Genomic DNA, 24,199 nt, shown 5'->3' with positions numbered 1-24,199 from the left:
CATTTGAGGAAAAGGGTGTGGGCAGGGCTGGTAAGAGCAGCAGCAATCCTGGCATATAGCAGCTACTGAGTAAATATTTGTTGGATAGATGGATAGATGGATGGATGGATGGATGGATGGATGGATGGATGGATGGATGAATGGATGGATGGATATACGGATGGATGGATATACGGATGGATGGATATACGGATGGATGGATGGATATATGGATGGATGGATGGATGGATGGATGGATGGATGGATGGACGGACGGATGGATGGATATCCTGATTACAGGGAGTAAAACAGGTAAGAGGGGAGTGGGGATAGAAGTAAGACATCCTAGACAGAGAAAACAGCATACACAAAAGCATAAAATCACAGTGTGCTCCAGAAAGAAGAAGTGATTTGCTATGTCTGGAGCACAAACTTGGTGAAATAAGAGTGAGGGTTAGAAAGGCTGCAGGCTCCAGATCATGAGCACCTTATAATTACATGCAAAAGAGTTTGGACTTCATCCTGTAGAAGAGGGAGAAACATCAGAGATTTAAGTGCCAGTGTGCCATAGATATGTGCATTTGGAAAGATGGCTCTGGGAGCAGTGTGCAGACTGGGTGGGATTGAAGGCAGCAAGTTTGAGGGAAGGAAGGTTAGTCAGGAAGCAACAGCAGTAGTCCTTTTTTTTTTTTTTTTTTTGAGACAGAGTTTCACTCTTGTTTTCCAGGCTGGAGTGCAATGGCACGATCTTGGCTTACCGCAACTTCAGCCTCCCAGGTCCAAGCGATTCTCCTGCGCCAGCCTCCCGAGTAGCTGGGACTACAGGCATGCGCCACCACGCCCAGCTGATTTTGTATTTTTAGTAGAGACATGGTTTCTCCATGTTGGTCAGGCTGGTCTCGAACTCCCGACCTCAGGTGATCCACCCACCTCAGCCTCCCAAAATGTTGGGATTATAGGTGTGAGCCACCGCACCTGGCCAGCACTAGTCCTTTTAAGGATAATGAGCACTCAGACAAGAACAGCAGGAATGGAGAAGACAGGGTGGACCTCAGAGCTATTTGGGAAGCCCAGGTAACAAGATCACCAGTAAGACACAGAGGGAAAGCAGATCAAAGAATATCTAGGTCTCCAGAATTGAAGAGGAAGGAAATTTTTTAGCAAGAAATACTGTGTTCAGTCTGGGCACACCAACCTTGAAGTACCTATGAAATGCTGGAGTAGAAAAATCCAGATCAGAATAAGATGATCAGATCTTCACCTCCAGAGAGATATTAATTTGAATGTCATCAGCTTAGAGAAAGTGGTTAAACAAAAATATGGATAACCCTGATGAAGAAAAGTATCCTTCTGAGGAAGAAGACAGGATGGCCAAATGGCATCCTAGGAAATGCCGATAACTAAGAGGTAAACAAAGGAAGAGATGTTGGTGAAAGAAACTGAGAAAGGATAAGCGGAAGCCAAGAAAGAATGGTGTCAAAGAAAACAGGAAAGGAACAGTTCCAAAGGAAAACAAGCTCAAACATGCAAATACTCAAAAAGTCAAGTAACACTGGAGCTAAAACATATCCACCAAGTGTGACACCTAAGAGGTGACTGACAACCTGGGCAGTGTTAGTGGATTAACAAGATCAGACTGCAATGTTGAGTCTTAGTGGCAGATGTAGTACAGACCAGATCAGAAAAGTTTTTAAAGAAGCTTTTAATAAAAGAATGCAATGACTGAAGAAGGACACAAATTAGAAAGATGGTTGTGTGGCGTTGGTTTTGTTTTTCTAAGAGACAGAGTCTCACTCTGTTGCTCAGGTGTACAGTGGCCTGATAATAGCTCACTCTGTAACCTGAAATTCCTGGGCTCAAGTATTCCTCCAGCCTCAGCCTCCCAAGTAGCTGAGACTAAGGCATGCGCCACCATTCCAGGCTAATTATTTTATTTTTTTGTCAAGACGGAGTCTCACTATGTTGCCCAGGGTGGTCTCAAACTCCTGTCCTCAAGCCAGGCTCCCACCTTGGCCTCCCAAAGCACTGGGATGACAGGTGTGAGCCACTGAGTGAGCTTCCAGGACACAAGGAATAAGTTAAGTGAGTTCCTGTCCAGGGATTCCCTTTTTTCCTGCAAAGTACAAGTCAAGATAATTTTATGAGTATGATGAGGATACCAAGGAATGTATAGAAAAGGCTTAAGGAAAGCATCCAAAGGTTAGAATGGCCACTCACGGGAGTGGGACAGGATACAGACTAGAAGGTTTGCTGGGCAGGGAGAGGGCGCAATGGAAGAGGAAAGGCCCAAAATGTGACACACTCAAATCCATCATAGTGTGGGGTTTCCAGCAGTCTGTGCATGGAAGTAGACAGTGACATCAATGGAGCAACTGTTTGGAGTTCTGGAGGACAGTTAAGGAGGCAAGACAGGAGAATAAAAGTCAGTTCAGGGTGCTGTGGATTACAGAATGTTGAAAAAAATGAATCATGAGAAGTAAGCTAAACAAGTCACGGGCCTGAAGGTCTTCAGGACCTACAACAAATGATCAAAATAGGAATAAATGAGTGAAAGAGCAAAAATGAGTAGAAATTTTGGTCAGAGAGTGAAACATTTAACTCAAAATTCCAGAGGCAGAGCTAAGTGTACAAGTTTACCAGCATTCCACAGTTCTGCTGCTAACTTTGTGACTCTGAGCAAGTTACTAAGTCTCTGGGCCTCTGTTTCTTTCTTTTTTTTTTTTTTTTTTTAGTTTTCTAAAATTTCATCACTTTATATTAAGTCACAAAACAGACTTCACAAGAATTATTAGGTACCACCTAACAGAATTAGTGAGTGGAAATCATTCAGTAGCAAGTCAAAATTATTTTGAACCTAATCATTGAGTTTATGCCTTATCTGACTTTCTGGCCTTTCTTCATTCTCTTCCTCCTGCTCTCCCCCTCTTCTTTGTTAGGAACTTAAACAGAGACTGTATTAGGAAGGCTAAGGTGAGAAATTAGAGAAACTTCAAATCAGCATTGACCATTGAGAAGATCCAAAATCGTGCACAAACTATTAGAACTAAAGTAAAAGTTGAACAGCATTGCTAAATATAAAATCAACATTTATTAATTAACAATATTTCCAAATACCATCAATAACCAGTTAATGTGTAAAAAATAAAGGATGGCAGTAATGGTAAAAAAAAAAAAAGAAATTATAGGGTACTAAAAAAAATCTAACAAAATATGAGTTCCTTTATAAAAAATTACAAAAAGTATTGAATGACAAAAAGGAAATGTGAAAAAAGAGGTACGATATGTTAAATACTTAATAAATATTTATGAAGCACCTACTATATGCTAGGCACTGTTAAGTGCTAAGGACACAGCAGTGGACAAAACCAAAGAAAGTCCCTGCCCTCATAGAGCTTACACAAGGATGTGGATTATAGGTTAATCTATAAATTCAATGTGACTGTCATCAACATCCCAATAGGATTTTTTAAGCTAGATGAACTAATTCCATAATCCATATAGAAAAATAAATGGCTAGAAATACCCAGGAAAATTCTGGAAAAAAAAATAAATATGGCTTCAACCACAGCATCAGAAAAAAAAAAAGAAAGAAAAATAAATAAACATGGAAAAAGTGCTTGCACTAAAAGATATCAAGGCTTGCCATACCAATGCAGAGACAGACAAATAAGATCAACAGAACACAACTGAGAGAGTGAAGAGAGACCCAAATGTGAACAGCAAGTTAAAATATAAAAAGGGTAGCCAGGCACAGTGGCTCTCAGCTGTAATCCCAGCACTTTGGGAGGCTGAGGCCAGTGGATTGCTTAGGCTCAGGAGCACAAGACGGAGCACCATGGTCACCTGGGAAACATGGCAAAACCCCATCTCTACAAAAAATACAGAAATTAGCCAGATGTTGTGACCCATGCCTGTGGTCTCAGCTACTTGGGGGGCTGAGGTGGGAGGATCACTTGAGCCCAGGAGGTTGTGGCTACAATGAGCCGTGGTGGCGCCACTGCACTCCAGCCTGGGTGACAGAGTGAGACCATGTCTCAAAAAACAAACAAAATGTGTGTGTGTGTGTGTGTGTGTGTGTGTGTGTGTGTGTATAAAGGTACTGCCAGGCGTGGTGGCTCATACCTGTAATCCCAGCACTTTGGGAGGCCGAAGGGGGCGGATCATGAGGTCGAGATAGTGAGACCATCCTGGCCAACATGGTGAAACCCTGTCTCTACTAAAAATACAAAAGTTAGCCAGGCATGGTGGCGCGCACCTGTAGTCCCAGCTACTCAGGAGGCTGAGGCAGGAGAATCACTTGAACCCAGGAGGCCGAGGTTGCAGTAAGCCAAGATCGCGCCACTGCACTCCAGCCTGGTGACAGAGAGAGACTCCGTCTCAAAAAATAAATAAATAAAACGAAAAGGGTGATACTATAAATTATTGGGAAAAGTTGTACTGCTCTATGACTAGTGAAACAACTGGTTATCAATATGAAAAAATAGATTCCCATTCTTCATACAAATACAAAAATAAGTTATAGATGGATTAAAGACCTAAAATGTTAAAACAGTCACGTTCACACACACTTAAATAAAAATTTAAAAACAACTGTAAGAAATGTGATATAGTTTGGCTGTGTCCCCACTCAAATCTCCTCTGGAATTATAACTCCCACAATTCCCCCATGTCATGGGAGGAATCCGGTGGGAGGTGATTGAATTATGGGGGCGGGTCTTTCCTGCACTGTTCTCATGATAGTGAACGAGTCTCATGAGATCCGATGGTTTTAAAAATGGGAATTTCCCTGCACAAGCTCTCTCTTTGCCTGCTACCATCCACGTAAGATGTGACTTGCTCCTTTTTGCCTTCTACCATGATTGTGACACCTCCCCAGCCACATGGAACTGTAAGTCTGTTAAACCTCTTTCTTTTGTAAATTGCCCAGTCTTAAGTATGTCTTTATCAGCAACTGAAAACAGACTAGTAAAAATGTCTTTATGACGTTGAGGTAGGAAACAATTTCTTAGACAAGATACAAAAAGCACAACTCATACGACAAAAAGTTTAATAAATCTAACTAATTCAAAACTTACAACTTCTATTCTACAAAATAATTCATAAACAAAGTAAAACGACAAGCCACAGACTCAAAGGAAATCTAGTATGTAACAAACAAAGGTTTGGTATCCAGAATGTAAAAATAACTCATCACACTTATAAGAAAAAGATAAATCCATAAAGAAATAGGCCAAAAATATAAATAGGCAAATCCAACAAGAAAAAAAAACCAGAATAGAAAGTACAAAGAGATGTGCCAAATATTTAGATGCCACTTCATCTAAATATTTGGCAAAAACAGAACTCTGACCAAGGGTTGGTGAAGGTGTGGGAAAGCAAGAAATCATAATTATTGCAGATCAGAGTGTAAATAGGTACAATCACTCTGGGGAGAGACTTGGCACTATCTAGTAAAAACAAAGATAAGCATAACATGAGCCTGCACTACCACTTCCAGATCTATTTCCTGAAGAACTCTGGCACATGTACCCCCAGGTGAAGTGTATAAAAATGTTAATTGCTGCATTCTTTACAGTAGCAAAAAATAGAAACGATCTAAATGTTCATCAATACGAGAAGAAAATAAATTACAAGGTACTCATAAGATGAAAAACCAAACTATTGAAATGAATTAAATACATCCAGATGTATCTCGACATGGACAGATTCCAAAAGAAATGAAACATTTGGATGCCGAGGGGAAAAACTCTTCACAGAATTATAGTTAGGCGTATGATAGCATTTATCTACATCTTTAAAACATATAAAGTTATACTATATATTGTTCTTGAATATGCATTTGTTAATAAAATATAATGGCATGCATGACACAGAAAAAGTTCAAAGCAGTGGTTACTTCTGGTGAGGGAGAGGGACAAAAGGAACTTGAATTTTTAAGGAAGCTCTATTTCTTATACTAAAAAACAAAACAAAACATCTGAAGCAGGAACATTCAAATGGTTTTTTTTTTTTTTATGATTTTTGGATCCATGGGTGTCTCTGTACTTTTCTGTATTTTTAAACCTAGTTTCGGTTTTTTTTTCCAATTAGTCAATCTATGTATTCTTAAAAACACCAATCAGAAGTTTAGAGGAAGAAAAATAAAACTGGTTACGATAAGGGTTGGGAGACTCTCTGGATTTTGCAAGCAGTGCTGTTTTTGTTTCTCATCGTCACAGGGAATCGCAAGTTATGTGGGCATGGTCAAATTTCCACGTGAGAAAGCACACTGTGACAACGTTACAGGGAAGACATCAAGGCCAGTTCTCTGAAAGTGCCGCTCTCACCTCTCGCACATGTCTTTTCAGGTGCATGTATACACTCTGTCCAGTTTTTCGAAAATGTCTTTCAACATGTTCCCTTCCAAAGGCCAAAAATGTATTCATGCATACATAGAGTCCACCTTCAGAATTCTAGAAGAAAGAGAAAAAGTACATTAGCCGACGACACCTAGCCCAGTAGTCAGATGTAGAAAGAGGGAAAGGGAAGGAAGGCAAACGCTGAAGACAAGGCCTGGCAAAGGGCCACCGAGGCTCCTGCTGTGATACCCTACCTTGTTTTAACCCAAGTGACTCTCTCCTAGCAGACAGAGAGCCGGACAGACTCCATTTTAGTTTCTTCACTTGCAGCCCCCTTTCACCCCCCTCCCTTAAGGCGTAACTAGTGTAAACTGACTCAAAGCACGTCCAGGAATGTACCTACTGATAAGATATTGAGGCAAGCTGCACCACCAGCTCCTGAGGACGCGCTCGGTGGATGGCACCCAAAACCCCTGCATTTATCTCTTTGTGATAGTTTAAGCCCCTGCACCTGGAACTGTTTGTTTTGGGAACTACATTTGTAACCAATTAATTTTTTAACTTTTTGCCAGTTCTGCTTCTGTAAAAATTGCTTCAGCTAAAATCCCCCCTCCCCTATTTAGACCACAGTATAGAAACAAAACTAGCCCCTTCCTCAGGGCCGAGAGAATTTTTAGCGTTAGCTGCCTCTCGGTCGCCAGCTAATAAAGGACTCTTTAATTTGTCTCAAAGTGTGGCGTTTCTCTGTAACTCGCTTGGTCACAACACTGTAGTCATCATCAGTGACTATTCGGCAGCTCCACAGACACCCACAGCGGTGGCTTCACCCCAGCCCTGGCTCCAAGTGCTCCTATGGACACCGGAGCAATCGTTTCGGTTCTCACCTCAGAGGCTCTAGGAAATAAACATGCTTGTCTGACAATAGAGCAAAGGAAGAGAAAGATAGAAGAAAGTTGGCAAAATTTTCACTGTAATATTTTATCATCGTTCTTCCTCATTCATTGGTGAGGAATGCAAAGTTTTAGGTCCTTTTAGCAGGAAAGGGTTCTTCAAAGATATTATTCCCTTCTTTTGGTGACACATGATATTTGACAGTATTCATGAATAAACTATAACAATGTAGCGCCGGGCACGGTGACTCATGCCTGTAATCCCAGCACTTTGGGAGGCTGAGGCAGGCGGATCACGAGGTCAAGAGTTCAAGAACAGCCTGGCCAACATGGTGAAACCCCTGGCCAACATGGTGAAACCCCGTCTCTACTAAGAATACAAAAATTAGCCGGGCGTGGTGGTGCGTGCCTGTAATCCCAGCTACTCGGTAGGCTGAGGCAGGAGAATCGCTTGAACCTGGGAGGTGGAGGTTGCAGTGAGCTGAGATAAGTGCCACTGCACTCCAGCCTGGGTGACAAAGCAAGACTCTGTCTTGGGGGAAAAAAAATGTAATAAATACAGCTTGAATATCTCTAATCCAAAAGTCTGAAATGCTTCAATGAGCATTTTTCTTAAAGCATCATGTTGCTGTTCAAAAAGTTTCAGATTTTGGAGCATTTTGGATTTCCGATTTTCAGATTAGGGACGCTGAACTAGTAAATATAATGCAAATATTCCAAGATCCAAAAAATTTAAAAATCTGAAACACTTCTAGTACCAAGCATTTCAGATAAGGGATACTCAATCTGTAATAACAGTAAGTACACAATAAAGGATGAAATCTTATAATGCATGTTATTGCATGTCTGATATGCTTCATGTATATTGTTCTCTTTCTCTCTCTCTTTCTTTCTTTTTGTTGTTGTTGTTTTCAACAGCGTCTCACTCTGTTCCCCAGGCTGGAGTGTAATGGCAGGATCCCGGCTCACTGCAGCCTCAATCTCCTGGGCTCAAGATCCTCCCACTTCAGCTTCCCAAGTAGCTGGGACTATAGGCACGTGCCACCATACCCAGCTAATTTTTGCATTTCTTGTAGAGATAGGGTTTTGCCATGTTGCCTAGGCTGGTCTCAAACTCCTGGGCTCAAGCAATCCGCCCACTTAAGCCTCCTAAAGTGTTGGGATTACAGGTGTGAGCCACCATGCCCATCTTATGTATATGTATATTATTTCTAATGCTAACCACTGCAAGTTGCTTATTGTTATTTCTACTTAACAGTATCAAAAAAAAAAAAAAAAACTAAGGATAGGTCACTTACCCAAGTTCACACAGCATGGAAGTGTTAGAGTTGAATCTATTTCTCCTTTTATCCCTCTATGCCACATTTCAAAGCACATAATATTATTTAGTTAAAGACATACTGCTACAATGAACAGTCAAGGATATGTCTGAATTTTAGATACTTGATTTTCTATCTTAATTTCATCTCTTGTGTTCTCTCACTTTGCTTAACATGCTTTTCTGTAAACTTAGACTACAAAATTAGCCATCCTTTCCTCAAAGGAAGTGGATTTTCTTAAGCTATGGTTAGTCTCACCTGTCCAAATAATAAAAATAATAATAATAAAATAATGTAAAACTAACTTTTGAATGCCTGTCAAAATTGCCAATAAATACCTTACAAAATTCCTTACAGTGCATTTCAGTAGAGCACAAAGTACAATATCAAAACAAACATTGATGTTTATTACAAATATATTTAAAAATTGTTTAAAATTCCAATAATTTTGTTTAAAATTTGTTTAAATTCCAATAAAAATTGTTTAAAATTTGTTTGTTTAAAATTTATTTGTTTAAAATTTGTTTAAATTCCAATAAAATTTTTAAAATTCCAAAAAATTGTTTAAAATTCCAATAATTGTTTAAAACTCCAATAAAGATTGTTAACTTAAACAATTTTCTAATAATCAAATTCTCTAACATTGTATCTGGAATTTCTAAGTGAGGCTATAAACAGTCCTCTCACAATGTGAACACTTAACAGCATTAACTCAAGTATGTGCCTCCTACTGTAGCATATACATTGCAATAAGCAAACTAAATAAATAAATAAATAAATAAAAGGTATAAAGATCACAAAGAAAGAAGTAAAGTGGTCTCTATTTCCTAATGACAATACAGTCCATATTGAAAATTCTAAGGAATCTACACACACTAGTGAAAATAACAACTAGTAAGAGCAATAAGTGAATTTAGCAAGATCACAGGATACAAGTTAATAGACCAGAGTCAACTGCAATTTCAGACATTAGCAACAAACACTTGCAAATGAAATTTTTAAAGCTTGACTTCAAAACAGCATCCAATCCCAGCATTTTGGGAGGCTGAGGCAGGCAGATTGCTTGAGCCCAGGAGTTCAAGACCAGTCTGGGCAACATGGAGAAACCCTGTCTCTACAAAAAAATAATATTACAAAAATTAGCCAGCCTTTTGTCCCAGCTACTTAGGAGGCTGAGGTGGGAGGGTCACTTTAGCCCAGGGAGGTCAAGGTTGCAGTGAGCCATGATTGTGCCATCCAGCCTGGGTGACAGAAAGAGACCCTGTCTCAAAAAAAAAAAAAAAAAAAGCATCCAAAAAAGCTTATAATTATAATATAGCTTGTGCTTGTGGATAACTTTTCTACCTTTACATGAAATCATTTAAATAAAATTAGAAAAGTCCTTCAACTAGAGACAACACATTACATGCATTTAATCAACAGATTAGGTAAGTATTTTCAAGAGTTTTCTAAATAAACATGTTCTTTGGATAGATAGACCTCTTAAGAAAAACATACTGCATCACTATAATAGTCAATTATTCATTAAATCCATTGTGATTTTAAAAAAAAGTTCCATTCTCTTCCAATAAAATGTAATTCAGTCAATGAATTCGAACCAGAAGATTTACTGGGGAAAATATGGGATTTGTAATAGAGGTCATGCTCTGTCACCAGCTAGCTCTCTGGCCTAAGGCAGGCTGCCATATAGGGCTCTGAGCTCCAGTGTTCTCCTCTATAAACATGGCCGTAGCAATAATTCCCACCACACAGAGTTGCATGAAATTTAAAGGGGGTGAAATATATCAAAGTGCTTTCTGTGCTATATGGCAATACATAAATGTTGTTTATTATACATTATGGGCTAATTATTATTATCTCATTATCTGAATCATTTTATAATTGGGGAAAACAAGCAGGAGGAAGAATAAGTGAGTCTGACAGCCACATAGGCTGGGAGTAACAAATATTAATCTGTCAGAAAAAAAACACTAGGCAACTAGTAGAAGAACCAAGAAATTAGCAATCAGAAGAACAAAAATGTTCAAGGACAGTATTTTTCTAAAGAAAAATATAGAAATACTCTATATCCAAGAGTTTATAGTTTCTTAAGTAATCATACATAGTCTTTGCTAATTTCATTGTCAAGAGTTTTTTACTTATTAGGGAATCTGATGGAAATTTATTTTATTTTATTTTATTTTATTTTATTTTCTCATTGAATTTTGTTCTTGTTGCCCAGGCTGGAATGCAATGGCGCGATCTTGGCTCAACGCAACCTCCACCTCCCGGGTTCAAGCGATTCTCCTGCCTCAGCCTCCCAAGTATCTGGGATTAGAGGCATGCGCCACAACACCCGGCTAATGTTGTATTTTCAGTAGAGACGGGGTTTCTCCAAGTTAGCCAGGCTGGTCTGCAACTCCTGACCTTGTTATCCACCCACCTCGGCCTCCCAAAGTGCTGGGATTACAGCGTGAGCCACTGCACCCGGCCAGAAATTTAACATACCAGACATGAATTCTCAATTTCTGAAGCCGCTTGATAATGTCACGAAGTCCATAATCAAAGAGAAAAATTATTTGACACTCAGAGAGGAATGGCCACATAAGGAAGGATTTCATTATAACATCAACAGGTGGCCGGGCACAGTGGCTCACGCCTGTAATTCCAGCACTTTGGGAGGCCGAGGCAGGTGGATCATTTGAGGTCAGGAGTTCCAGACCAGCCTGACCAACATGGTAAAATCCAGTCTCTACTAAAAATACAAAACTTAGCTAGGCGTGGTGGCAGGTGCCTGTAATCCAGCTACTTGGGAGGCTGAGGCAGGAGAATCGCTTGAACCCAGGAGGCAGAGATTGCAGTGAGCCAAGATCATGCCACTGCATGCCAGCCTGGGCAATAGAGCGAGGAAAAAAAACATCAACAGGCATGTTCCACTGGACACCAAGGCTGGCCACAGAGGTAGTGTGTGCCCCTTTACATGGCCAGTGCTGACAGGGAGGCACTGCCCAATGCATTCACCAGTAGTTCTAAAAATTCAGGGAACATTAACACAGAAAACCCTTTCAAACCTGTCACATATAGAACAAACAAACACCCCAGTCTAATGATCCATGCTTTCTTCTCTCTTGCCCTATTCATACCTAAATATTGGTCCTATCATACACTGTCTTTCACATACAGAGTCAGCACCCGATGGCCTCTGCTCCCAACAGCTTCTTTCAATCCTGATAAAAAGTCTATGTGGATAACTGTCTCCCAATTTCCTTGTGACCAAAGCACAGAGAATGGTATACAGCCCACAATCAAGCTAAGCTTCTTGACTCACAGAGTTTCAAACCCCCAACCTCATCCTCTCATTAACCAGCCATCATCTCACTAAGATCACCACCCAAAAAAGCATGGTAAAGCGCATGCCTCCATGTGGACAAAAGGGCAGCCAAGCAATCAGGCCAGGTTCAAGATGACAGTGAAATGCAACTGGAAGAATCAAAGGACAGTGTATGAGTCCATTCTCACACTACTATAATGAAACACCCGAGACTGGGTAATTTATAAAGGAAAGAGGTTTAACTGACTCACAGTTCCGCATGGCTGGGAAGGCCTCAGGAAACAAAATCATGGCGGAAGGTGAAGGGAAAGAAAGGCACCTTCTTCACAGGGCGGCTGGAAGGAGAAGTGCTGAGCAAAGGGGGAAAAGCTCCTTATAAAACCATCAGATCTCATGAAAACTCACTCACTATCACGAGAACAGGATGGGGGTTACCAACCCCATGATTCAATTATCTCCCACCAGGTCCCTCCTACGACATGTGGGGATTATGGGAACTACAATTCAAAGATAAGATTTGGGTGGGGACACAGCCAAACCATATCAGGCAGAATACAAAATAAAACTTTTTTTAAAGTAATGGTGGTAGACAGCTCTATTAAATTAAAATAGATTACAGGCTGGGCACAGTGGCTCAAGCCTGTAATCCCAGCACTTTGGGAGGCCAAGATGGGCAGATCACTTGAGGCCAGGAGTTCCAGACCAGCCTGGACAACATGGTGAAACCTCATTGCTACTAAAAACACAAAAATTAGCCAGGCGTGGCGGCACACGCTTCTAGTCCCAGCTACTCGGGAGGCTGAGGCAGGAGAATTCCTTGAACCCGGGAGGCAGGGGTTGCAGTGAGCTGAGATCATGCCACTGCACTCCAGCTTGGGCAACAGAGCGAGACTCCATCTCAATAATAATAATAATAATAATAATAATAATAATAAAATAGGTTACAGATAAAACTCATATAGCATTGGGTAAATTTTTAAAAAATATTAATGGTAGCATAAGAATGGAGGCCCCACAAATATATTCATTCTAAGATAACTGTTTAATATATGTCAAATCACAGGAAATACAAAAATGCAGAAAAGAATCACCAATAAAAGTTACTAGGAAAATTAACATCAGTATAGAAGAAAATTAACCTAGATCTACAACTTATACGAAACATGGTAATAAAGTCCAAATAGATCCAAGAAATAAGCAATTACAAAACTAAAAAGAGCAGACTCATATATTCAGCCCACTTTTAAAAGGGAATGTCAACATTCAAGTTCAACTTAAGAAATTTTTTTTTTTTTGAGATGGAGTGTCGCTCTGTCGCCCAGGCTGGAGTGCAGTGGCGTGATCTCTGCTCACTGCAAACTCCGCCTCCCGGGTTCACACCATTCTCCTGCCTCAGCCTCCCGAGTAGCTGGGACTACAGGTGCCCGCCACCATGCCTGGCTAATTTTTTGTATTTTTAGTAGAGACAGGGTTTCACCGTGTTAGCCAGGATGGTCTCAATCTCCTGACCTTGTGATCCGCCCGCCTCGGCTTCCCAAAGTGCTAGGAAAGAATTTTTTAAAAAACCATTTAGTTTCCAATGTGAGAAAATATTAAAATCAAACCATCACATCCTCACAACCTCCTTAAGTAGGCATATTAAAACAATCTCAAGGCACAGGTACATGCCTCATAAACCAGCAAAAACTGTTAAAATTGCACAGCCTGAAGCCACAGAGAAAACCCATATATCCTCAGCCTTTCTAGAGAGCAAAAAAACAGTGACCCTTTGACACAGTATTTCCCCTCTGGGTACAGGCCCGAGAGAAGAATTTAAAAAAAAACTAATTTGTGCAAAAATATTCACACATGCACTATCTATAATAAAATAATGTAGCAATGGCCCCAAATAGAGGAGTTAAGAAATTGTGACATATAAGCACAAGAAAATACTGCAACATTATTTAAAAAGACAAATTTATGAATTGTGTGTAATGAGTCTTGCTTGGTCTACAGTGGTGCTTCTCCAACTATTGTCACGATGGATGAGGTTGTTTTTGTTTTTTGTTTTGTGTTGTTTTCATTTGTTAAGGAAAGATACATGTTCCCACTGCACATGACTAGTTCAAAGCTCCAGCCAGATATGGTCTTACTCACCACACACCTTAAGTTCCACAAAACCCAAACCGGTCTATGTCCTGGGCAAACAGATCCACTGGTCACACACTTGGCTGTGGCTGCAATGTCAAGTTGCTATACAAATCTCAAAACAGGCCGGGCGCAGTGGCTCACACCTGTAATCCCAACACTTTGGGAGGCTGAGGCGGGTGAATCACCTGAGGTCAGGAGTTCGAGACCAGCCTGGCCAACATGGAGAAACCCCGCCTCTACTAAAAATACAAAATTAGCCGGGCGTAGTGGCACATGCCTGTAATCCCAGCTACTCAGGAAGGCTGAGGCAGGAGAATCGTTTGAACCCGAAAGGCGGAGGTTGCGGTGAGCCAAGATCGCGCCATTGCACTCCTGCCTGGGCAACAAGAGCGAAACTCCGTCTCAAGAAAAAAACGAAAGAAAGAAATCTCGAAACACTACTCTTAGTGTTGTACTCATCTCTCAGCCCAGTCAGCTGACACACTTTAGGTAGCACTTGTCTAGGGCTAGGTGAACTCGGCCCAAGTCTAAGAGTGTCTCACCCGCCAGGAAAGCATTATCTAAAAGACTTTCAGGACACGAGGTCAGGCCTGCAGCCTTCACAGCAGCCCCATCAATGCCTCCTCACTGCAGGCGCTTCCCAAACGCCACACTCTGCCAGTCTCTGCCCAGGAACTACTCCCACATCTCCCTGCTCAGCCCCTCTTCTGACAGTCCTTGACCCTAAATCTGCTTTCATTTCACAATCAGTGTCATGCTCATTGAAATCTATCGCTATGAGAAACCCAGGCTTCCTTGAGTTTGCCGCCAGTACCTTTAGAAGCTGAAATACACATTTGCTCCTTGAAGGCAGGAAAATTTTATCATTTATTGCTGAATCCTAAAAATAGTACCTGGTACAGGGCAGGGGGGCAGGAAAACTGTGTCATATTCACCACTGAATCCCAAAAACAGTACCTGCTACAGGGCAGGATTGAACAAACTTTTGTAGGATGAATGATAGTTTTTGTCTCCACTATTTGTTATTGGGTCTCTCTCTCTCAAACTATTCCTCAGTGCCCTTCTGATCTGAATTTAAAATGCATCATAATACAGCTTCCACTTAAAGTCTCTGGCACGACTAAACAATGGGAATTCTCAAAATAAAACTCATGGCCACGCATAGAAAAACAGCCTGAGGCACCAGCAGAAATTCTAGCTTTTCAGGTTTGTTTGGCTGAAGTCACTCTTAGCAGCCTGGACACTTGAACCCTACTGCCTCAGCTCTCCCACCTGCTGTAACCAAGCCAGTCTCACATGGAACTTCAGGAAAGTGGCTGCCTTCTCTGCACCACCGTCCCACCTTGGATCCTACCTGCCTCCGGTGCTCAGAGGACACCCAGCCCAGAATGACCAATGTGCAGTTCTGTGCACAATCTTAAAGAGCTAAATAGGATTCTAATAATCATTTTTATGATGCACTAACCAGAAATTTGACCAAGATGCAAGACTTTGACATCCAAAATCAGAAGAAAGTCAAGAAATATTGCACAGGGCTCTATAATGATTTCCCTTGACAACTTCTCCAGCCCCATAATCAAACGGTAAGAAAGGAGCAGCACTGGCCGGGTTCAGAGGCTCACGCCTGTAATCCCATCACTTTGGGAGGCAGGTCAGGAGATCAAGCCCATCCTGGCCAACATGGTGAAACCCCGTCTCTACTAAAATATCAAAAAATTAGCCGGGCATGGTGGTACACACCTGTAGTCCCAGCTACTCAGTAGGCTGAGGCAGGGGAATTGCTTGAACCCAGCAGGCAGAGATTGCAGTGAGCCAAGATCGCGCCATTGCACTCCAGACTGGCAACAGAGCGAGACACTGTCTCAAAAAAAAAAAAAAAAGAAAGAAAAAAGAAAAAGAAAGGAGCAGCATTAGAAGCCCCATGTATTGTTAAAATCCTGTCTTCAATGCATTTCAATATACATACAGTATATACTTAGCCATTCATTTGCTACTTTGTATTGTATCCCTCTATGTACTATTCAGAAATAACATCAAAGACAAAGTCACTGATTTTATATTGCCTGCCGTTTAAAAGAATGTTAAAACGGTGGCAAATATAAAGGTCAAGATTGCAACATGTTTCAGAGTAGCAAGTGAATAGTCATTTTAAATAAAAATACACTACATTGTCAATCGGTAGGTGTTCAGAGAACTTTGTTTACGATGATGTTTTCTTGGCAACCAGCCTTCCCACTGGAAGACAGGAAGGGAGCATGAGCTTATGTGAGCAACGCGCTCAGGAAACAGTCGCTGCGTAACACTTGTTTTTATAACTACAGAACAGTGTCTCCTGTGGAAAACAAGCAGTCATTGCTGCAAAGAGAAACATGATGTAGGTAGATGGAGTCACAACAAATCCACGCCAGGACAAATCACATACTAACACCACGGGAAGACGGTGACTCACACACCCTTGGAAAAGGAAGGCCAAGAAGACCAGAACACCGTATTTTCTAGAACATCGACTCAAAAAAGAGCGGACAGGAAAAAAAAATTAACCAAATGAGCAGCTTGTAATTATAAAAAGAAGTAACCCAAATGCCCAAGAACAGATTTGCCGAATAATTTATGGTACCTCCATGAAATGTAACACTCTTCAGCTATTTAAAATTGACTTGTGGATGAGTATTTACTGATAGAAAAATAAGTACATAGTATTTTTGGGCTAAGAAAGCAGGTAACAAAACACTGTGTATGATGTTATAATATACATGACATGCACACTCTTCCTGGCGTATGTTGTTATCTCAGCATGGGGAGACAATGTGGGAATTTTTTTTCTTCCTGTTTTCTTCTGGTATTTTTAAATTTCTCTTCAGGAACATAGATTCATTTTTTAATTAAAATATAAATAAAAGTTTTTTAACTGAATGTATTTAGATATGCTGCCTTTTCTCAAACCTGGCTTCCCAACCACACAGCTTTATGGGGGCTGTATATTCCCACTACTCAAAGTAAAGCATGGTGGCAATAACTTGAGATTTTTATTTTTTATCTTTGAGAGAGTCTCACTCTGTCGCCCAGAAATGCAGTGGAGCCATCTCTGCCTCCCGGGCTCAAGGGTTTCTCCTGCCTCAGCCTCCCAAGTAGCTGGGATTACTGGTGCCCACCACCACACCTGGTTAATTTTTGTATTTTTAGTAGAGACGGGGTTTCGACATGTTGTCCAGACTGGTCTCGAACTCCTGATCTCAAGTGATCCACCCACCTTGGCCTCCGAAAGTGCTGGGATTGGCCGGACATGGTGGTTCACACCTGTAATCCCAGCACTTTGTGAGGCCGAGACAGACGGATCACCTGAGGTCAGGAGTTCGAGACCAGCTTGGCCAACATGGTGAAACCCCGTCTCTACCAAAAATACAAAAATTAGCCGGGCATGGTGGCACACACCTGTAATCCCAGCTACTCGGGAGGCTGAGGCAGAAGAATCGCTAGAACCCAGGAGGCAGAGGTTGCAGTGAGCCGAGATCATGCCACTGCACTCCAGCCTAGGTGACAGAGCGAGAATCTGTCTCAAAAAAAAATAAAAAAATAAAAAAATTGCTGGATTACAGGCATGAGCCACTGCGCCCGGCCAATAATTTGAGATTAATAAGAGAATATCTTGAGATTTGTAGCTGAGGAAATTCAGGAACAAGTAAAATAGAGGTGATAAGGAGTGTAACCTCGGGGAGGCAAATGAGACTGTGATTACAACTGGGAAAAATGAAACTAATCGGGAACACTGTACTCTAGTTGGCTCCCACTCATGTTTACAAAAGGGGATGGTCAATGTGGAGAATGGAAAAGAAGCCATGAGAGTGAGGCCGTGATGTCTTCTCTAGAGGCAAAAGAAGGCCATGGGGGTGAGCGGCAGAAGGAATGTGTTCAGTCCCTCAATGCAAGACATCAGAGACCCAGCAAGGGTGGTGCCCTAATGACATTTAAGTCCTAGTAAAGAGAGACAGGCAACACGCAAGAAAGAGACATCGAAGATAATTTCCAGCAGTGATAAGAGAAGCCTGAGGATTGGGGTCTTTATACAGATGGGGGACAGGGTTGTCTCTAGGAGGCTGAGACTTCAAAGATGATGAGCAGTCAGGCAAGCAAAGAAGGAAGAGTTCCCTCTCCAGATGCAAAAGCATGTGCAAAGCTCCCAACTCCAGAAAAGGCTTGGCTACTGCTTTGAGGGTAGGAAGCCAGCCGGGTGCTGGAGAAGCATGAGAAAAAGGTGGCGACAGTACAGGAGGAGAGGGCTGCAAAGGTCAGCTCAAGGAAGCCTGGCACGCCAGGGGAGAGCTGGGTGCACACTGGGCAGAAGCAAAGCCACTGGAGGCTTCTAAAGTGAGAAGTGCCATGATCTCATCTACATTTTTCAAAGATCACTCTGGCTACTGTGGAAGAATTATGGAGGGGGGGTCAAGAAAATATACATTTGAGAGGCTATAGTCTAGACCCACACTGTCTAATATGGTAGCCACCAGCCACATGTGAATATTTAAATTTAAATTAAGTTAAATTAAAAATTCAGTTCCTCTACCGCACTGGCCACATTTCAAGTGCTCAACAGCCAAAGATGGCTAGTGGCTACCTTACTGGACAGCTGAGACACAAAACAATTCCATCATCTCAGAAAGTTCTTTTAGACAGCCTCTGTCTAAACAAGGCCAGATGGTAGCTTAGCCTGGGGAAGATGGCAGGAGGAGGAGGGAAGGGGGCTGACAGCAGACACAGGGAAACGGGCAGTGTCAGGATATTACTTTATTTATTTATTTATTTTTATTTTTTATTTTTTTTGAGACGGAGTCTTGCTCTTTTGCCCAGGCTGGAGTCCAGTGGCGCAATCTCAGCTCACTGCACCTCTGCCTCCCGAGTTCAAGAGATTCTCGTGCCTCAGCGTCCCAAGTAGCTGGGACCACAGGCGTGTGCCGCCATGCCGGCTAATTTTTGTATTTTTAGAAGAGATGGAGTTTCACCATGTTGGCTAGGCTGGTCTCAAACTCCTGACCTCAGGTGATCTGCTCGCCTTGGCCTCCCAAAGTGCTGGGATTAGAGGCGTGAGCCACCGCGCCCAGCCAGGATATAATTTTAGGATACTGCGCACTAGCCCAGGAGGCATGTGGAAAAGGGTGGAAGTGAGGACAACTCCTAATGGTTCTGATTCATTACTGAGTCCATAAGAGCACCCTCCTGTCTCTGCCCAACTTTTGCTTTCATCAAGCAACCACCTACCTATTAATTCAACCTCTCAGGTACTTCCATGTCCGAATGAAAGACATGAGTGTTCCAATAACCAGAGCACAGATCTCCAGTATAGTCTCGCTTCTAGAGCAAACCAGACAAGAGTTTTAAAATGCAAAAATTAAGCACCCATAAATAAGAAGCAAGTGAGCAAATTAATCACCCATAGATAAGAAGCAGGTGAAAAATAAGAAAGTAAAACAAGATTCCAGATCAAGGGCAGCAAGCACGCAGAAGGGGGAAATATAATGGAGAAAAAGCACTATCAGAAGATAGGGCTGGGCGCAGTGGCTCATGCCTGTAATCTCAGCACTTTGGGAGGCCAAGGCAGGAGAACTACTTAAGCCCAGGAGGTCAAGGTTGCAGTGAGCCAAGATCACACCACTGCACTCTAGCCTGGACAACAGAGTGAGACCTTGTCTCAAAAAACAAATAAACAGAGAAAGAAAGAAAATAGGCTGGATAGCAGGGAATAACCAAACAGGTCACCAGTAAAACAGAATTACCAGCATACAATAGTTGCAAAATCCAAAATCTTGGTTTCAACAGCAGATCCAGTGAAGTAAATGTGTTCACATAAACTAGGTAGGAAAGAACAAACGCATGTAATCCCAGGAGAGTATAGGCCTTGCTGCTAAACACTGATAAAACATCTGTGGCCATGAAATGTTAAGAAAAAAACAGAAATATTAATCCAGCAGCAGTCATGGTGGTGCACACCTGTAGTCCCAGCTACTCAAAAGGCTGAGGCGGGAGGACCACTTGAGCCCAGGAGGTCGATGCCAGCCTGGGCAGCATAGCGAGACCCCATCTCTAAAAAAACATATAAATAAATAAATGTTGAAATGTTAATGCAGTAATGATTCCTCCAGCTTGCTCTGACTTTGAGTGTCTCCCTTTCTGCAGAGGACTCCTATGCATTAGAGCTGTACAACCTGGTCCTGCACAGCTAAAGGCAGAGGCTGAACAACTAAGTTCTGACTACACTATAAACTTACTGTTCTACTGAGGCATCATTTATTAACTTTTTTGGTAAGTATAAAACCAAATCAGCCGGACACAGTGGCTCACACCTGTAATCCCAGCACTTTGGCAGGCCAAAGTGGCCAGATCACCTGAGGTCAGGAATTCGAGACCAGCCTGACCAATATGGAGAAACCCCATCTCTACTAAAAATATAAAAATTAGCCAGGTGTGGTGACGCATGCCTGTAATCCCAGCTACTCAAGAGGCTGAGGCAGAAGAATCACTTGAACCCAGGAGACAGAGGTTGCGGCGAGCCGAGATTGCTCCATTGCACTCCAGACTAGGCAAGAAGAACAAAACTCTGTCTCAAAAAAAAAAAAAGAACCATTCTTCTGGGTATTTTGAGCAATGAGGATGCTGTCCCCCACCGCAGCTGGGGAAGGCCAGGGGCAGGGCACGAGGTCCAGCTACTACAACAGTTTCAGGACAAATGGGGAACATGGAAACCATCGGCATACGAACACACTGAACTGAGCACCTGCAGCAGTTCCCGGCTTACACATACAAAAAGAAAATGTGAAACCACCTTGTCAACAGTACACCTTTTAGAGTCATTTCTTATTTTTATTTTATTTTTTAAAAGTGATTATTTTCTTTAGGATGAAATCCCCCTGATAAACATGAAGATTGAATTTCCAGGCTAACCCATAAAAGCCCATCCCTCTGATCTGAATTTGAGTATGAATAATGGCCCAGAACAGAGTTCCCATCAAAGAGGCCAGCAAAAGCTTTCACTGTTGGGGAGAGCCTTATGCAGAATTACCAAGTAAAAGATGTCTCTCTTCGGCAACCCCAAGACTCCGTAAATGCCATTTCATCTTCTTCTCGAAGGGAACGGCTCACTAAACCACTGATAAAAGGGCAAGTACCTCTGCTACAGATCCACTAGCTTAAAAGTGAGAGCTAGGGAGGGGAAAGTTCCAGAGAGGACAGCAATAAGATATGTTGAATGGGCAGCTGTGATTACAACAACCCTGCAAGGTAAGGCACTACTACAGAGGGGGAAACCAAGGCTCACAGGAATTCAGTGACACTAAAGCATTTGCTGAAGTCACATGGCTACTAAGTAGTAAGTGGAGGTGGATTTGAGCCCAGGCCAGTCTAGCCCCCTGCGGGCTGCCTGGTGCTACTGAGAAGCAGATGTCGTTTTGGTGACAGGAGCCAGGTGGGCGGCTGTCGGCAAGCACATGCTCTCATGGGGGCTTGGGGAAAAGAGCAGTTTCTCTTTTTTTCAAGACTGTTTCATTCAAGGAAAGCAGGAGGGACAGGCAAAGGACAGCAGCCCCACTCAAGTAAGCAGCCTGCGCCAGGCACCCTGCCAAGCTTTCCTGCGGGGCAGGAGAGAGGTTTCAGCAGGCTTTGCCAGCTCCACTCCCCAAATGCAAAAGGACAGCTGGAGTCCCTGGGAAGTGGCCACTCCAGATTGACAGCTCCCTGACAAAAACAGTGGCAAGACCCAAAGTGCTGGGCTCCGAGACACTGGTGAAGGAGCTGCAAGACTTAGAGGCTCTCACAGCCTACTCGCCCTAATCAGCTTTTGTCCAGCAATGAAACTGGGGACCTAGAGAGAGAATTCATACTAACTGAGGCTTCTTCCAAAGAACAGGCTGGACACTCAATGGCAGAACCTGCCCCAAATGGCACCTCCAAAAGAGCAACTCAGCAGCTTTACACAAATGATACAATATGTGAATTACTTTCAACCCTGCTTCCTGTAGCCACTCCCACCTATTCCTCATTCCACTTCCGGAATGACCACCATCCTCATGCTGTTCCCTTGCTCATAATTGGCTGGTCCCTCAGGTCTAACCTTATCAAGACCAACCTCTTTCACATCCCACAGAGGATTCAACCTTGCTTTCCAGTCTCCCCAGGAATCTTCTCTTCCATAAGACAATTTACTATCTCACATACAAGCCAAGTTGGTCCCAACTCCATACCTTTGTCCACCCCTACCCCTCCAAAGCACTGCCTCTTCGGATTCCATCCAGTTGTCCACGCCAGTAACTCTACTAGATTTTGTTGATTATTCCCAGGTCTAAAATCTCCTCTCACAAATTTTAAGCACCACACTGTTTAAAGTTTAAATATCCAGCTGGGTGAAGTGGCTCATGCCTGTAATCCCAGCACTTTGAGAAGCCAAGGCAGGCAGATCACTTGAGGTCAGGAGTTCAAGAATGTCCTGGCCAACATGGAGAAACCCTGTCTCTACTAAAAATACAAAAATTAGCTGGGCATGGTGGTGCATGCCTGTGGTCCCAGCTACTCAGGAGACTGAGGCACAAGAATCACTGGAACCGGGGAGGCGGAGGTGGCAGTGAGCCGAGATCACACCACTGCACTCCAGCCTGGGCAACACAGCAAGACTCTGTCTCAAAAAAAAGAAAAGCCTTAAATATCCTATAAGTGCTGCAGGGTCTAACTTCATGACTCATCAGGGCTTAAAGACCACCTCTGTCATGAAGCCATCTTTGAACAAATCCTTGAACAAATTACCTAACCTCTCTGACTCTCCATTTCCTCATCCGTAAAACAGGGGCAAAATCGTAACTATAACATGTAAGCCAATTACTATCATAATTAAATGAGATGACGTACATAGAAGTGCCTGGCATAGTGTTTGACTCATAATAGACACTGGACGGATTGGAGTTAGCTCAAGCGGTTATGTCCTCATGCCAGACTTTCCATAATAGACACTTGAAATTAGCATACACACTCCACTACGATAGAGATCCTGCCATGGTCCTCTGTTTCCCTCCCACTTACACCCTCTCTACCCCTATAATACCAACTGCAGTGCAGAGTGCACAGGAAGCCGTAAGTCAGTATTAACACTTGTTAACTAACACAAAGCAGAATGTTTCCTTTTTAATCTTTTTTTTTTCTTTTGAGACAAGGTCTCACTCTGTTGCCCAGGCTGGAGTGCAATGGCGCGATCTTGGCTCACTGCAACCTCCGCCTCCTGGGTTTAAGCGATTCTCCTGCCTCAGCCTCCTGAGTAGCTGGGATTACAGGCGCCTGCCACCATGCCAGGCTAAGTTTTGTATTTTTAGTAGAGACGGAGTTTCACCATGTTGGCCAGGCTGATCTTGAACTCCTGACCTCAGGTGATCCGCCCACCTCAGCCTCCCAAAGTGTTGGGATTACAGGCGTGAGCCACCACGCACCATCTTTCCTTTTTTATCTTACCACATGAGGCACATACTATCTTGCACCTCAAGCAACATCTCTGTCCAGAGGCATATTCAGATTCATTAAATTCTTGTCATTGTTACATTGTCCTGTTGTTCTAGCCCTAAAAATAGGTGTTCCTGTTCACATCTTCCCTGTGCCTGGGAACAAGGGGAGTCCTAACTGATCACCACAATACTGAACAGACCAGACAGAGGCCTGATCTGCAACCATAGATCCCAGTCCTCTTGTCATCTCCCTGAGGGGCCCAATGTGGGATCTTTTACCAAGCACCCTAGAATCACAACATATAAAACATTCAGCAAGTACTCGAGACACTTTTCCCTGGCTTTTCAAGGGTCAAACCTATGATGTTTCAGATAATAAGATAACATGAAAATATCATATTGGCGGCTGGGTGCGGTGGCTCATGCCTGTAATCCCAGCATTTTGGGAGGCCAAGGCAGGTGGATCATTTGAGGTCAGGAGTTTGAGACCAGCCTGACCAACATGGTGAAACCCCATCCCTAGTAAAAATACAAAAAAAATAGCCGGGCATGGTGGCACACGCCTGTAATCCCAGCTTGAACCCAGGAGGCAGAGGTTGCAGTGAGCCAATATCATGCCACTGCACTCCAGCCTGAGCGACAGACCAAGACTCCAAAAAAAAAAACCACACCCAGAAAATCAGAAAAGATGCAGGCTTAATGGCACAGGTTCACAAATTGTGTAGTTTTCAGTTCTCTACTCTTTTCCTTTTAATTCTCCAAG

The 24,199-nt window shown here is 42.6% G+C and overlaps 1 protein-coding gene across 3 annotated transcripts in view; it reads right to left on the bottom strand.

The window, feature by feature from the left end:
• Positions 1-24,199, bottom strand: part of USP13 (ubiquitin specific peptidase 13) — a 133,019-nt gene that overhangs the window by 97,656 nt on the left and 11,164 nt on the right. The window contains exon 2 of one of the 3 annotated variants that reach the window (XM_008957343.4): positions 6,306-6,431. The exons of the other annotated variants lie outside the window; for them this stretch is intronic. Within the exon in view, the coding sequence (XP_008955591.3) occupies positions 6,306-6,431 (126 nt within the window). The remainder of the gene's footprint in view (positions 1-6,305; positions 6,432-24,199) is intronic. 3 annotated transcript variants of the gene reach the window in all.

The sequence above is a fragment of the Pan paniscus genome, chromosome 2, assembly GCF_029289425.2.
Source record: "Pan paniscus chromosome 2, NHGRI_mPanPan1-v2.0_pri, whole genome shotgun sequence".
NCBI classification, from domain to species: Eukaryota; Metazoa; Chordata; class Mammalia; order Primates; family Hominidae; genus Pan; species Pan paniscus.
This window is presented reverse-complemented; position numbering and strand designations above follow the sequence as displayed.